This window comes from Alosa pseudoharengus, unplaced genomic scaffold (genome assembly GCF_046254945.1).
Source record: "Alosa pseudoharengus isolate Yale_2024_CS ecotype anadromous, Long Island Sound unplaced genomic scaffold, YU_APseudo_1.1 YU_APseudo_1.1_scf_21, whole genome shotgun sequence".
Classification (NCBI taxonomy): Eukaryota; Metazoa; Chordata; class Actinopteri; order Clupeiformes; family Clupeidae; genus Alosa; species Alosa pseudoharengus.
The window spans coordinates 21,568,305-21,583,344 of NW_027468674.1; the positions used below are offsets into that span (position 1 = coordinate 21,568,305).

Below are 15,040 nucleotides of genomic sequence, written 5' to 3' on the forward strand. Positions count from 1 at the left end.
TTGTATAAGAAATACCTGCATGGTTCTGACATAAAGTTGCTTAAATTGTCTTTCGGCTGCTAAATATTCATCTGCGAATGAGAAATGACAGTCCCCGCCTTTATATTTAAACAATTACGCACGGACACATCAATCAACTTCATGATCATGTTATCGAACTTTACAAAACTTACTGTCACTAGGAGCTGTCTGGTAGAGAGATAGCTTCCCGTAATTGAGGTACTACAGACCACAGAGTAGTGAACGAATTGTTGGTACTCACCCGCGCATATTTGGACGAATAGGGGTCCTCAAACAGGTTCCAGATTCTAGGCTGCCATACGCGCCACCAGCCCACCTTCCTCCCATCCTCTTGCAGACAAAGTCTCTTCAGGTCTCCGTCCGCGCCTCCCGTGAGCGCTGGGTCATCTTCCTGTGCGTCCGGCTCGGGGTTCTCAAAGCTGTCCAACGCCTCCTCCGCGTCCCGATGCTGTCGGTAGTTCATCCAGCAGCAAGCCTCCACATCCGTCTCGTCGATGCCCCAGAAGGCGAGCTCCTCCTCGAACAGCGGACCGCACACATCGTTGGGACAGTGCAACTTTCCCGTCCGGTAATAGTTAAGGATGAAAGAGAAGACGGACGGATGGCGATCGAAGAAGAACTCGTCGGATTTGGGGTCGTAATCAAAGTTGCTAAATGCGTCTGGTTCCGTCAACCATGACAGGCGGGTGCCGGGCAGCGTTTTCAAGGTGCTGCGGTAAGTCTCGTGTCGAACCCCCCCGCAGTTTATCACAATTTTCTCGCTTTCCGACGGACAAGGCATGTCTGCGCTGTAACATGCTTTGTTGGCCGACTTGTTCCCACCCTTGCGCCCTTTGAAAGAGGAGACACACACCGAACTGAGCATAGAGGAACGGGGGGAGGGAGAGGAGGAGAAAAAACGGAGGGGGGAGGAGAGAGGAGGAGTCTGCGGAGAGAGAAAGAGAGAAGGGGTAGCTAGTTATAAAAACGGGAAAGACAGATGTTTTACACATATGTTTACAAGTTAGAGGTTCTGAGATTATTTTGTATTGCATAATACTACTTCAATGAGAAAATCATGAAATCTGCAGTGCACATTGATCACACCTGAGCATACAGCAGGTGTGTGTGTGTGTGTGTGTGTGTGTGTCTTTGTGAGAGAGAGAGAGTCTGTGTGTGACAGAGAATGACCCAAGTACATGTGTGTGATCATACGTGTAAATATTATGTTTGCACATGTAATAATATGAATGGCGACACAGTCCCATTCCAAATACTACTCTAAAACACATGAATAAACCAGTGCTTAGGTTAAGGAGTAAACGAATGCTGGTGAGAGGATATGCATACAGTGGATCAATATGAGAAAATCTATGAAGTCTGAAGGGCTGCCAATGATTGAATGAGACCGGAAAGAGTATAGCTTGGAAGTGGACTGTACTGGACACTGGGATATCTCCTGAAGGTAAAAGTCTTGACAGAAGCAAGGGCATGTGGTATTGTTAGTGTCTCATTAAAAATAGACACAGAACATACAGTGTGTGTGTGTGTGTGTGTGTGGGGGAGGGGGGGTTGGTGGTTGGGATGGAGGGTGGTGGGATGTCGGGTGGTGGTCTGGCTCTCCTTCCCTCCAAAAACCTCCCATGCATTTAAACTAAGCCTGAGGTTGGATATGAGAGCCAAACTGTTATTTCCACAGAGCAGAGAAGAAGAGACACCACCATCAGGGATTGTTAAAAGAGAGAGAATGTGTGACTGAGAGCGAGACACATAACCTGCACTAGATGAGATGGACTGATCACGGGGAAGAAGAAGGATGGAGGAAGAAAGAAAGAGAAAGAAGCGTGTGAGAAAAAGCACCTTCTTCCCTGTCGCTCTTCTCTGTGTGACGTATGCGACTTGGTGGTACAGAGTGTTAATGCTTCTCTTCCTCTCTCTCTACCTCTCTCTCTCTCTACCTCTGTATATGTTTTGTGTGTGTGTGTATGTGTGAGTGTGTGTGTGTGTGTGTGTGTGTGTGTGTGTGTGTGTGTGTGTGTGTGTGTGTGTGTATGCATGCTCGAATCGCTTTCATCTGCCCCATGAGAGCAGCCCTCAATCTCTCCCTCCCTTAAAATGGACCGGCTAATAAGTCCCTGTTTCATTGCAGCCTCATCACTATGGAGAGAGGTGGGGGCTGGAGGGAGAGAAAGAGAGAAGGGGAAAGAGAAAGAGAGAGAGAGAGAGAGGAATACAGAGAGAGCGAGGAAGAGAGAGAGAGGAACAGTAAATCACAGCGTTTACAGAGTGATGGGAAAGGACAGAGCCGATCTAAAAGGGGGGAAAACAATTGAAGCAAAACAGGAACAGGAAAGAGGACGAAGGGAGGAAAAAAGAAAGAGAATACAAGGAAGAGAGAGAACAAAGGGAGAGAAAGAGAGAGGGAGGGAGAGAGAACATATGAGGAAGAGAGAGAAAGCGGAGGGGGAGAGAGAGAGAGAGAGAGAGAAAGAGAGGAATAAAGGAGGCGAGAGGGAGAGCGCGGGAGCAGGGCTACAGTATGCACACACAGCAGTAAAGCATCACACACAAGCGGAGCAGCAGCAGCAGGATAGAGGGGGTGGGGAGAGACTGAATGAGTTTTTACTGCAGTAAAAAGCCTGAATTGTCCTCTCTGTTTCTTCCTCTGCATCTGTCTCTCTCTCTCTCTCTCTCTCTTGTTCTCTCTGTCTCTCTCTCTCTCTCTTGTTCTCTCTGTCCCTCTCTATGTCTCAGATGTCCTCCCACGGCACACGCAGTGTCATTGTCAACATTCTAAACGCTACCGTCTCTCTCGTCAGACGCAGTTAACTGCTTGCTCTCAGTCAGGACGATACGTCACTTTACCCTCCTGCTCTCTCTGTGTCTCTCTCTCACCCCTCTCTTCAACACACACACCCCCCACACCCACCTCCATCTACCTCCCCCCTCCATCCCTCTTAAGCTCCCCCCTTTCCTCTTATTCCGCATAAAGGAATCACATTACACTGAAGGGGGAATCGGCTCTTTGCTCTCTCTTTGCACACTCTTGCATCTTTCTCTTGCCATTGCACACCTTTCTGGCTCTGGCTCTCTCTCCACTATCTCTCCCTCTCTCCACTCCCTCTCTCCCTTTCTCTGTCACTTCTCCAACGTTGCGTCCTCTATCCCTCTGCAGTTAACTTGCACACTGTACTGAGTACGTCCTCCATTCATTCTTCACCTGCGTGCCATTTCTTTCTGCTTTTTTTGTTTTCCTCCTTCTTTGCTTGTCTTAGTATTTTGCTTGCTTGCTTGTATTCATTTTTTTTGCCAACAAACCTCAGGTTTGTGACCCTTTTTTGTATATCATTCAGTTTTTTTTCTAATTCTCACTGCTTAGCTACCATCTCCGCCATTCCTGCCTCGAAGTCTCCACAAAGTTTCTAAACTCCTCTGAAAGCATCTTTATCAACGCCTACTGAACATGGAGGTTCTCTGTAATAAGAAAGCTGAGGACAAACTGACATCTGCTGACAACCTGAAGCTCAGACATCTCTGGACGCTCAGGTAAGATACCACCATGCATGGGACAGTGCACAGAGAGAGAGAGAGAGAGCATTAAGTTAACATGGAAACAAGAGATGCCGCTGATTAAACAGCAAAACAAGCAGCCACGCTACTATCTAAATGGGCAATAAGGAACAGTTTTGTACTACTCTGAGGGCAGTGTTAGAAGAAGTGCATTCTGATACCACGCAGAAACAATACTAAGAAGTGTGGCAGTACTAATGGTAAATTTGGGCCTTGGAATGGAATGCATGAAATTCCTTCAGGATTGTTGTGACTCTGTGACCGCTGGACCCTTGACAAAGTCTTGTCTGCTGTCCAGGATGAGGATAGGATGAAAGCTTGAGTTGCTGCAGTGAGATGGAGAACAGAGTGACAGACAGAGAGAGAGAGAGGGGGGGGTTGAAGGAGTGATATGGAATGAGATTAATAACATGTCCATCCTCTGAGAGGTGCTGGGGAAACAGAGCCGTGGAAGGAAAGAGGAAGTTGAGGAATGGCTTGAAAGGCTTGGAAGAGGAAGAGTGGAAGTGGAAGAGCTGAGTGAGAGAGAGAAAAAAAGAAAGAGAGAGAGAGAGCAAAAGAGAGAGATGAGTTGTCAGAGTTGGAGTGGGTTGGATCATGTTTCAGCACCACGGACAGCGAGTGCTGTTATGGGACAGGGATTTGGAGGCAGCTCAGAGAAACTGCCCCAAACAAAGACAAAGGAGCCTGGATATAAAACTGGTATGTGAGAGAAACCTAGAAGGGCAAGTTTAAAAATACAAACAAAAACTATGCTTTTGGTTGGGCAATAGAAACAGTATTAGTTAGTTAGCAAACAAAGTACATCATTTATTTAGGAAGCTCATACTAAACTTAACATCACCAACAGTAAAAGTATTTCAATTGAATAGAATCAAGACAGTTATTTGTGTGTTGAAACACAACTTGTTTCGAATATACCAATAATATTCATTTTTCTGTTTGTACGCATGTATGCATTTGTGTGTGTGTGTGCGTGCGCGTGCGCGTGCGTGTGTGCGTATGTGCGTATGTGTGTGTGTGTGCGTAAGAGAGAGTGAGGAGAAAGAGAGAGATATATATGTATGATGTATGCTGGTTTCTGTTAGCCTACAGCTGTGTTTATGAGAAGTGGTAATGATTTACAAGGACTGGATGGGGGCTCTGACATGGGAAAGAGAGAGGGCAAATAAAAGGAGGAAGAGAGAGAGAGATGAGAGAAAGAAAGACTGATGGAAATGGAAATAGGAGTGAGAAAGAAAGAGGTACTAAGTAGGATGGAAAAAATAATGGCTCTTATTATTGCTATAGATTCATGTGTCTTTAAATGCATCAGTGAGCAAACATTCCAGTGTGTGTGTGTGCGTGTGTGTTTGTGTGTGTGTGTGTGTGTGTCTTTGTGTGTATGTCCATGTATACACAAGGAAAACAAAGATGCAGAAATACCCTTGCAGAATGCCTTGACACAAAAACCTTTGAATTCACCGCTCTTAGAAAAAAAGAGCAAGCAAAGGAAATATGACAAAAAGAGAAAAAAAAAGATAGAATGAATAAGGGAGAGCCTAGCTTGTGCAGGACAACTGCAGTGACGCTAATATATATTAGCAGAAACACTGCAGCAGGAGGGGGAGGGAGGGAGAGAGAGAGCGAGGGAGAGAGAGATAGAGCCGGAGAGAGAGAAAGCTGTTACAGGCAGAATCGCCAGCAAGGTACCAGCAGAGCGAGAGAGAGGTTGGAGGGGGGGGGGAGTGGGATGAGGTAAATAGAGGAGAGATAGAGAGAGAGAGAGAGAGAGAGAGAGAAAGAGAGGTTGAGTGCTGACTGAGCGAAATATGTTCCTGTAGTTGGCAAAACCACAAGAAAAGCTTTACAGTTCAGTCGGAAAGGAAGGAAGCGAGAAAGAGGGAGAGAGAGAGAATCTGGGAAGAGGGCTGTTAGGATGGAGGAAGTAGAGTATGGGGAAAAGGAGGGCTATGCAGGGAAGGGAGGGATGACGTGAGAGAAAGTGAGATAGAGGGGAATAAGGAGGAAAAAAACGATGGATGAGGGAGGGGATGGAGAGATGATGTGAGAAGGAGCGGAGGTGTAGAGAAAAAGAGGAGGATAAGGCAGGCGGTGTGAGAAAGAGAGGAGTGAGTGCTAGAGGTGGTAGAGCGGAGGACAGGAGAGACAGAGGGAGTAATGGAAAAAAATGAGAGGAGGAAGATCAAAGAGAAAATGTGAGTCGAATAGGAACGAGGGAGAGGGATAAGGATGGGGGGGGAGAAGGGCATTCTGGGAAGAGATAGAGGACAGAGACAATACATGAAAAGATCCTGGATTTGAGAAAAAGAAGGAAAAAAGACTTAAGAGTGTAGGGGAGGGGCTTTATATGTGTGGAGGCAAAGCACAATGAGGGTGCTGATTGATGAGAAAGGGCATTTAAAACAAGAGGAATGGAGAGAACAGTGTAATGGAAATGTGAAGGGAACAGATGGAGAGAGAGACAGAGAGAGAGAGAGAGAGAGAGAGAGAGAGAGAGAGAGAGAGAGAGAAACTCAAGGGAGAATATAGCCTAACGATTTCTGTTTTTTTTCATAGCCATTTTTGAGTCAGGTTTTGCAGGATGTGCCAACTGCTTTGCGTGCTCTCTCCCTCTCCCTCTCCCCCGCCTCATTTTTTCCGTCCACCTCCATCCCTCCTTCTGCCGCGTGCAGAGGAGCCACCAGCCGGGCTGACGGAGGAAGTGCACAGACGCAAAAAATGCTGCAGTCACCTCCCCTTCCAATGCAGTGACACCAGACGCTGTCCTCCACCCCTCTCTCTCTCCCTCTCTCTCTATCTCTCTCTCTCTCTCTGTCTCTCTAATGCTTCCACTCTCTTCAGTCTCTCACTCTCTCTCCCTTTTTCTCTCCATCTCCCTGCAGCTTGCTTTCGCTCTCTCTCTCTCTCTCTCTCTCTTTCTCTCTCACTCTCTCGGCATCATGCTACAGAGATGGTAGCGCGACACCTTTTACTGGTCACAAACATGCTGAATCTGTGTGAATGAATCGGACCAATTGTCTACAGCCGATGTGGCTCATTGTGGCTTTCAGAGTAGACGTACTTAGAGAGCTGCAGACAGAAAATCCATTCATATGCAAATGGTACAAAAAAAACGAATCAGCTGGAGAGAACCACTCAGGACCAAAACAGCCTCATCTTCCTAGTGATACTGTGGAGGGGAACTAGCGTGGGGGGGGGGGGGGGGGGGTGTGACTGTGCCAACCAATCCCTTTCACATACAGCCATAGGAGCTCACAATAAGTCTGTCGCTGTGGCTGTGAATGTGTGTGTGTCTGTGTGTGTGTGGTTGTGAATATGTGTGGTTGTGTGTGTGTGTGTGTGTGTGTGTGGTTGTGAATGTGTGTGGTTGTGAATATGTGTGTGTGTGTGTGTGTGGTTGTGAATATGTGTGGTTGTGTGTGTGTGTGTGTGTGTGTGTGTGCGTGTAGTCTGTCTATTTATATTTCATGTGTGCATGTGCATACAGCTTAACTAGCCCATTCTGAGGGCAGACAAGAGACTGGTGGCCATCACTGGTCACTGGTGGAGGGTGTTATTACTCCTCACTATGCCACTGGGTTTCGTCTGTTTGTTGTTGAGCAGTTGTCCCTCGGCAAAGTCTTTCCCCTATCTCTGCTGTAACATCATCTACATAAATACACTCTTGTAGTGGCTTAATGGCCACATAAGAGGAACCATGCTCTGGGACTCTGGGAGTTCCGCTTCACAGGGGGCGTGAAGCTTATTCTACTGGCGTGTCCTACGAACACGAACCCAGCATGCCCTGAGAAGAGAACAGGGACTCTGACAGAGACAGGAGATTTACATGCCCCTGGCGGGGCAGAAAAGGCCAATCAACTGCCCCACACGGAGTACAAAGGGTCTGTAACAAGAGCCCCGGAGACAGCAGCATCAATCTGCACTTTCCCACTAAGCAGAGAACAGTGAACACAGTACCACATCACCTGAAGGGTAAAGGGGTATTTAACGAAAACATGGCAGTGCTCAGAGATGTCATGGAGCACTTAATTAAGTCTACACAGAATTAGGCTACGTCAACAAATAGCCCATCTCGACCTCCAAAGGTCGAACGACAGACTGATTGCATGGGGAGGTGGAAAAAAATGTGAGTCTAGAAACCGCCATCACACAGTGTTTGTATACACAAACCACTTAAGTGGCAATGAAATGCACTGTCGAGCTTTAGCCACAAGAATTTTCTCTGAAATGTTAAGTTATGTGAGGCCTGAAGGAGATCCTCTCAGTGGAGAAATGGACGGAGTGCAGCGATAAGACACTGACCCTGCACAGCCAGAGGTCTGAGAAGCCGGGGACTTAGAGGACGAATTTGAGGCGATAAATATAGAAATGAGGAGAGAAGAAGTCTGAGGAGGATGAGGATAATCTTACAGGGGTGCTGCCAACCCACTGATACTGGAGATCCACGTGTGTGTGTGTGTGTGTGTGTGTGTGAGGATAATCTTACATTGGTGTTAACCCCCTGCTCCTTTATGTCATTCACCAGCGCCTGCTTACTCCAATACTCATTAAAATCTCTGGCTTTAGTAGTTAATTACTGCCATTGAGAGACTGCACACACACACACACACACACACACATGGACACACACACAAACAGAACAATTCAACATACGTCAACTGAAGCCCCAATGGAACATGAAACACACACACACACACACACACACACACACACACAAACACACACACACACACACACACACACACACACACACACACACTTGCTTTGAACATAACACATCAACCCCTGTTTTAACAAGGAACAGAGGTTCAAATGATTGAACAAACTTAGTCAAAACTCCCAACTCAGTAGCCATCTCACCCAATCTAACCATCATCAAGAAAGGCAGTGTTCTTGAAAATGGGTCAAATATACCACCAGTGTAAGGAATATTGGGGTCCTTAAATGGGTATTAAATGGGTATATCCTGATAGTAAATACAAGGGGAAGGGGCCAGAGCGTTGGGAGAGTGTTCAAGATGTTACTTATTAGGGGGTGAAGCCTACATAAACTGAGACAGATGAGGCCAAGTGCCTTCAGAGGCATTAAATCTGTCTTTAGTGTCATTATTGTGTGGAGGGTTTTTTTTTATCACAGCACAAAACACTGTACTTGAACATGTCTGAATGGGCCTTAGCAATGCATTGTCATGCTTGTACTGTGCTCAACCATTTGCAAACATATATTTCTCGTGAGAGAGCCAGGGTGAACTGATTTGATTAATGGAACTTGGAACAGGACAACTTAGCTAAAAAAAGGACCATGAATGTTTAGTCTGAAGTAACACTATGATGGTACACTTTGAGACCGGCATAGAATGAGAAATTGTGAGAGTATACTTGAGCACTAACAAAATACACACAATGGAAAAAGGACAAGCATACAGTCACAGTGGACTGAATGTAATGCAAGAATTGAAATGTCCCTACTTTAGATACTCGTGATTTTCTCAGGATCTGGTCTCGGACACATTGTGGTCTGCTCAGAGGGGAAATTGGGGCACACGGTAGTCTTTGAGAGCAGACGGAGGACTTTGTAATATTCATAGTGTCTCCGGACATAGAGTGCAACTCTTAAATAATTCACACGCCTTTTGCTGACCCCTTACATAAGCCACAACACCTCAGAGTCATCTTCTGCAGGGCACTCATATCAGCTTGTGCCTTCAGCCACAAGCTATTTACCCTGCTACACGCGTAGCCCCACGTCGGCAATGAGCTCACATGAATCACATGTTTTATTCTCCTCTCCCGTGCCACAGCCGGGTTAATTTTATTTCTGCCTCCCAAACCCAGTTCCCCAGAATCCATTTCTCCTCCATCACCTCACTGTCTCCTCTCCCCCTCCCTCCTCCTATCGTCTTACTCATTCCCCCGTAAAGATGGGTACCCGTTCAACATGGTGTCCTCTCAAAGGATCCACCCGTGTTACATGCCCTACACGCACAGTATGGCAAATAAATGAAACATTGTAACGGTTCCGAAGGAAAAGATACCTCACGAATAATGTGTTTCACTAAGTAATAGGCTACCGCAAGACCTTTCACGTGAAGGCTATTTCAATGTTTATGACGATGGGCTGAAATTGTTGTCGCCGGTAAGACGCGTTTTAAAAATAGGATGCCGTTCTCACCTGATTGTGAGGTTGACACGGAGTGAGAAATATCATCATAATTCAATGTAGAATATACCCAGAGTATGGAAATATAGCACAATGGTCAAAACAATACTTGTTGAATGTTTAGAAAGTAAGTCCAATAGCTCAGATACTGGGGATTTGACTTGTCACACTCAAGCGAGGATACAAAACTGTTTCCAAAGACTGCTGATAATTTGAACTGTTAAACCACCGGAACATTACACATCTAGACGGAAAATCCCACAGGTCGTTCAATACTCACTTGCTTTGCGTCTGGGTTCGGATAGAGTGTGCGTGTCCAAAAACACGCACATTAATTCTCAATCTTAGACTCGTTTTGTTGTTGATGATGATGGTTCTTTTAACAAAGAGATATCCAAATTCTCCCACAATTCACGCTTTGTCTTGCCTTATTTCAGTACTAACGTTAAAACAAAGAATTGTTGTTGAACACGGCTCCCCCCTCTCTGCTTAAGATAAATAAACAAAACAATCAGAAAACGCCAATCGGTACTCCTGTGAATCTTTAAAACACGTTGATTTCAATAAGCAAAATGTTCTGTTATCTCTACGAGGTAGCTTGCGGCTTTTCGCGTCAAAATGCTGGCATATTTTCTTCGATTTCAAAAAGCTTCTGTTCCTGCCTCTCCTTATTGCCAAAAAGCAGCTTCTCCCGCCGTCTCTACGACTCTTCGCGTAGGGTGTGCAATTAAATGATATGATTATGATCCTCTGTTATATCCACCTCCCAGTGTGTCAATGGAGGTATTATAGACGCTGGACGCACTCACACCCTGCTCGACAACGCGCGCACTCACACATACACACACACACCTAAGCTATCTTTCTCTCTTTCCCTTTTTTCAGCTGTCATGTGTGGGCGGGGAGGAGAATTGAAGAGAGTATTGGGAGAACCCAGGCGAATTCTCAGGCTAATTTCTGATGCGATGCCAAGGGCTTCTCTTCAAACACCCATCATGCTCTTGGGTGGCGCTTCTGTAAAGGTTTGGTGAGATACGTGGGCGGGGGGCGTTTAAGCACAGGCGCAAACACACACACACACACACACACACACACACACAAATCGAGCGAAGAGCTGAAATATGATGGGATGGCGAGGTAGGGTGGCAGGTGCAACAGCTAAGGTAATGGTTGAGGACGACTGCACTAAATTTCAGTAAGTAGTTTGTCGAATGGAGAACCTGACCTACAGCACTTCTTTGTCAGTTTTATGCCATGCTTCTCAAGGCACATGGCATGCCTACATACATAGTTGTGAATTTATGAGGTATGGAGACATTAATTTGTCAAAACATGCTTATAGCCAAAATATATGTGTCATTGTTGTTGATTAATGGGTTAGATTTATGAATGTAAACCAATCTGCTTGCAGACATTTATTGTATGGGTGTCACCAGTAAATAAATTCATAATAAAAGAGCTCAATGAATAATGTAATTGAAATCTCTGTGCTCAACTAAGTAGGTAATACAATATTATGCCCAAACCCATTTGCTGTGATGAGATATATACAGGAGGTTCTCATGAAAGATGTATGAGTGACAAACAGCCAACTGTGAGTTGTGTTTGGAAGCCTCATGTGAGTTTCCTCTCTCAGTGACCTAATCAAGATTTGATCATGTTCACAGACACCTGTGGAAGACCTGGAGTTGTGTGGTGTTATAACTCTAATTATAACATTAATGAAACATGGTTTTGCGATATAAATTATTACATTGTACTGTGATAGTCTAGGCATCAAGTGCATGTTTTACTTTGTCTTGAAATGAAACATTAAAGCAACACCAAAGAACTTTTCCTCTGTCACACGCACCATTTGTTTATCCAGCACCGGCTTTGCAAATAACAATGCCCACAGACAAGGTAGAACATGTTGCATGATTTTATGAAAGTATGATGTATTGCAACATCAGATGCAAGTCAAATTTTTGTTTCTTATGTCTCATTCCATCGAACTACAGATCCGCTACCCGATCCGGCAAACTTACATAGTGCGGTTATAGCCGATAGAGGGCTGCGAAGCGAATGCAGAAAGTGCCGTTCACCCTGTTATGAGTTGATGAACCACTGAAACGATTTTGGAAACATTATTTTAAGGTACAAAAAACTCTTTGGTGTTGCTTTAAGCGTGCAGTCATCAGCCAGTGTAATAAATATCGCTACCTCCTGTGCCTGTTTGATTTGTTTGGTGGTCTGAAGAGTCCACTGCATACTGGGTTGTTTGGTGGCAGTGCTAGCATCAGCTAGAGCCTAGAAATCTAGACGCGCCCCTAGCGGCAAATTACATTTGCTGCCAGGGCTAGTCTAGCAACTCTCTGGCTTGTGAGCTCCAGAAATCGAAACTCAATCAGGCCAATGAAATCGTGTATAGAGTCATTAGGTGGGTTTAACATAATGATTGATGGCAGAGTTGCAACGGTTTGGCTTGAATTCCCTGCTACTTGAAAACAAATAAGATGGATGTAACTCGTGTCACACTGTTGGCGAACAGTGTGACACGAGTTAAGCTTTTATTAAGTTGGCAAACGTTTGAACTAGCCAACTAGCTCCGCTGTTGGGAAACGCATGGGACTCATAGCGCTGCCGCTGTCCTATTGCGTGCAGCGGGAATTTGAAAGACAACTGATTATCCCGCCCCTCGGACTGAGCACTGCGAACGGTGAGTGCCCAGACCCTACATTTTAATGTGGGTCTGGCTTGTCAGGCTAAGCATCTGCCTCTGCTGAAGAATAACCAAGAAACTACTGTTTGTTAGAAGAAAACACAGGAACTCAACATTTGCTTCTAATAGATTTCTTTGCATGTTGTATGGAAATATCTTCATCACTGTGTGTGTGAGGTATGAACAGGAGATGTGAAAACACCTGTGGCTCTGTAGCCTAGCTGTTTCCATTGACTATAGCATACTGATAAAACACATTCCTTTTTAATGTAAAATGGCTCTGACTACAATATCTACTATAATATCTACCATGAAACTAGCCTAGAAATGTAGACGCACCCTAGCGGCGGCAAATTAATTTGCTCAGCTTGTACGTCTAGTATCGAACCATAGGAATTTCTATTGGCTTAACACCGTGGATGACGGCCAATCACAGCGCTCTATTTCGTTAGAGAGTCTTAAGGCGGGCTTAACAGGATAACGACATCCTGCGACGGTGAACAAGGCAGGTGGCTATGGCAAACGAAGAGCGGTTGTTTGAATCGGCGTTGGCGTCAACTTTGGAGGAGTTGGACTTGTGCTTTTCTTTGAAAGTAGATCAACACAATGCACTTAAGTCATTCCTTTCGAAGAAGGATGTATTTGCCGTTTTGCCGACCGGATACGGATATGGTCGTAGCGCTGGCCTATTGCATGCCTAGGCAGTTTGAAAGACAATTCTCTGCCCGCCCCTTGGATTAAGCGAGGTGAATGATTCGATGCCAGACTATACATGTCAATGATATAGGATGGCCTGCCAGGCTACCATGAAACTGACTAAAGCTGCAAATGGATGCTGACTGAATTTGGATCTTGATATTGACATTCATTCAGTTAGCACTTCCTGGTGTTGGCTTGTGCTTCCTCAGTGCCCTCCACATTTGTAGGCACCCCTGGTAAAGATGAGTAAAAGGAGATGCAAAGAAAATTACCATTTTCTCTCATCTTAAAGGGGTGGTTCAGGATTTTGGACATAGGACCTCATTTCCAAGTAAGCAAGTGTGATATTTATCAGTGGAGACCGTTTTCAACACGTTTCATCCAGTCCTTCTAATTGCAGAGTTCGCAGGTGCTAGGCTAGCGCAAGTCAACGGTATGTGCTAGCCTGCCACTAAAAACAGTCTTACCCACTCCAAAGTACACCCGAGGCAAGTAAATTATAACGCCAGGCTATCGATGTAAATGTCTGTATTGATAGTTTTATTTCTAACGTTATTCTATCCTTGCATTTCAACGATCACATTACATTTTGAGGGACTAGTTTCTTAGCAGCGGCGGAATTATACTTGCTCCGGTTAGGAGTACTGCGCCGAAAAGTAAACAGTAAAGCGCACTCCAATGCAAGTACAAGTACCTAGTAGTAGCCTTGGTAATATCAGTCCGCCGCTGAGTTGCAAAATGACCAACTTCCAACTACCAACTTCAGGGACCAAAGTATAACTATTGCAACGTGATGCCAGGGTAGTTGTATTTCTTACACTATTCTATCAACACAGACATTTACATCGATTGTCTGGAATTTGCCTCGGGTGTACTTTGGAGTGGGTAAGACTGTCTTTAGTGGCAGGCTAGCACATACCGTTGACTTGCGCTAGCCTAGCACCTGCGAACTCTGCAATTAGAGGGACTGGATGAAACGTGTTGAAAACGGTCTTTACTAATAAATATCACACTTGCTTACTTGGAAATGAGGTCTTATGTCCAAAATCCTGAACCACCCCTTTAATGAAAACAATGGAGAAAATACATGCATAGCAAATTTATTATAAGGACCAGAAGATCAACTGGTTAGATTTTGGAGATCAATGTTTAAGGTCACTGTGACCATTAAAGTCCCATTTTTATGAATGCTATACATCAAGAATGCCTTAAGGCACGTGCTTCAAATTTAGTGTGAATGTTTACCTGGACTCTAAGATGAAATTGTTTGATATTTCCGTTCAAAGGTCAGTGTAAAAGGTCAGTGTAACCATATGTATGTCCCTTAGTGAATGCAATATCTCAAGAATGCCCTGAGGCACATTCTTCAAATTCGGTATGAATGTTCACTTGGACTAAGAGACTAATTGGTTACATTTCTTTCAACTTGATAATCTATGTATTACATGCCTCGCCACACAAATTAATGTCAACCAGAAATTCACGGTTGTGTGGAGGTCTTACCTGAAGAGTGACTAGGGCGTTTTACTTTTGTGTGACTCAATGACTGTACCTTAATGAAAGAGAAAATCATAGATTACTGCTTGAAAGTTGAGTATAAATGAAAAAAGTTTCAGTACATTTTGATTATAATATTTTCTGGAGGTGCCAATAAATGTGGTATGTATGTTTTTTTTAAAAATATTTCTTTATAAATAAAAAACACCACACATCACAAGTAACTTTTCAGTTACAGTATTATACAGTAAATAATACTGTTATGTTGGTAACACTAAGAATTATGAATATTGTGTGAAATTGTTTTGAAGAACTTGATTTTTGTCATTATTTTTTTCATTCAGAGAATCTGCTCTTTTAGCACTCTTCTATAAGGGACTGGAATACTCAAGATTTAAATGCTATTGAAAT

The 15,040-nt window shown here is 44.5% G+C and overlaps 1 protein-coding gene across 7 annotated transcripts in view; it reads right to left on the bottom strand.

Moving 5' to 3' along the window:
• The window catches only part of kcnc3b (potassium voltage-gated channel, Shaw-related subfamily, member 3b), a 36,645-nt gene extending 35,759 nt beyond the window's left edge, over nucleotides 1–886 (bottom strand). For all 7 annotated transcript variants that reach the window (XM_076298945.1, XM_076298942.1, XM_076298940.1 and 4 more), the window contains exon 1: nucleotides 263–886. In XM_076298945.1, the coding sequence (XP_076155060.1) occupies nucleotides 263–886 (624 nt within the window). The remainder of the gene's footprint in view (nucleotides 1–262) is intronic.
• Nucleotides 887–15,040: the final 14,154 nt, after the last annotated feature.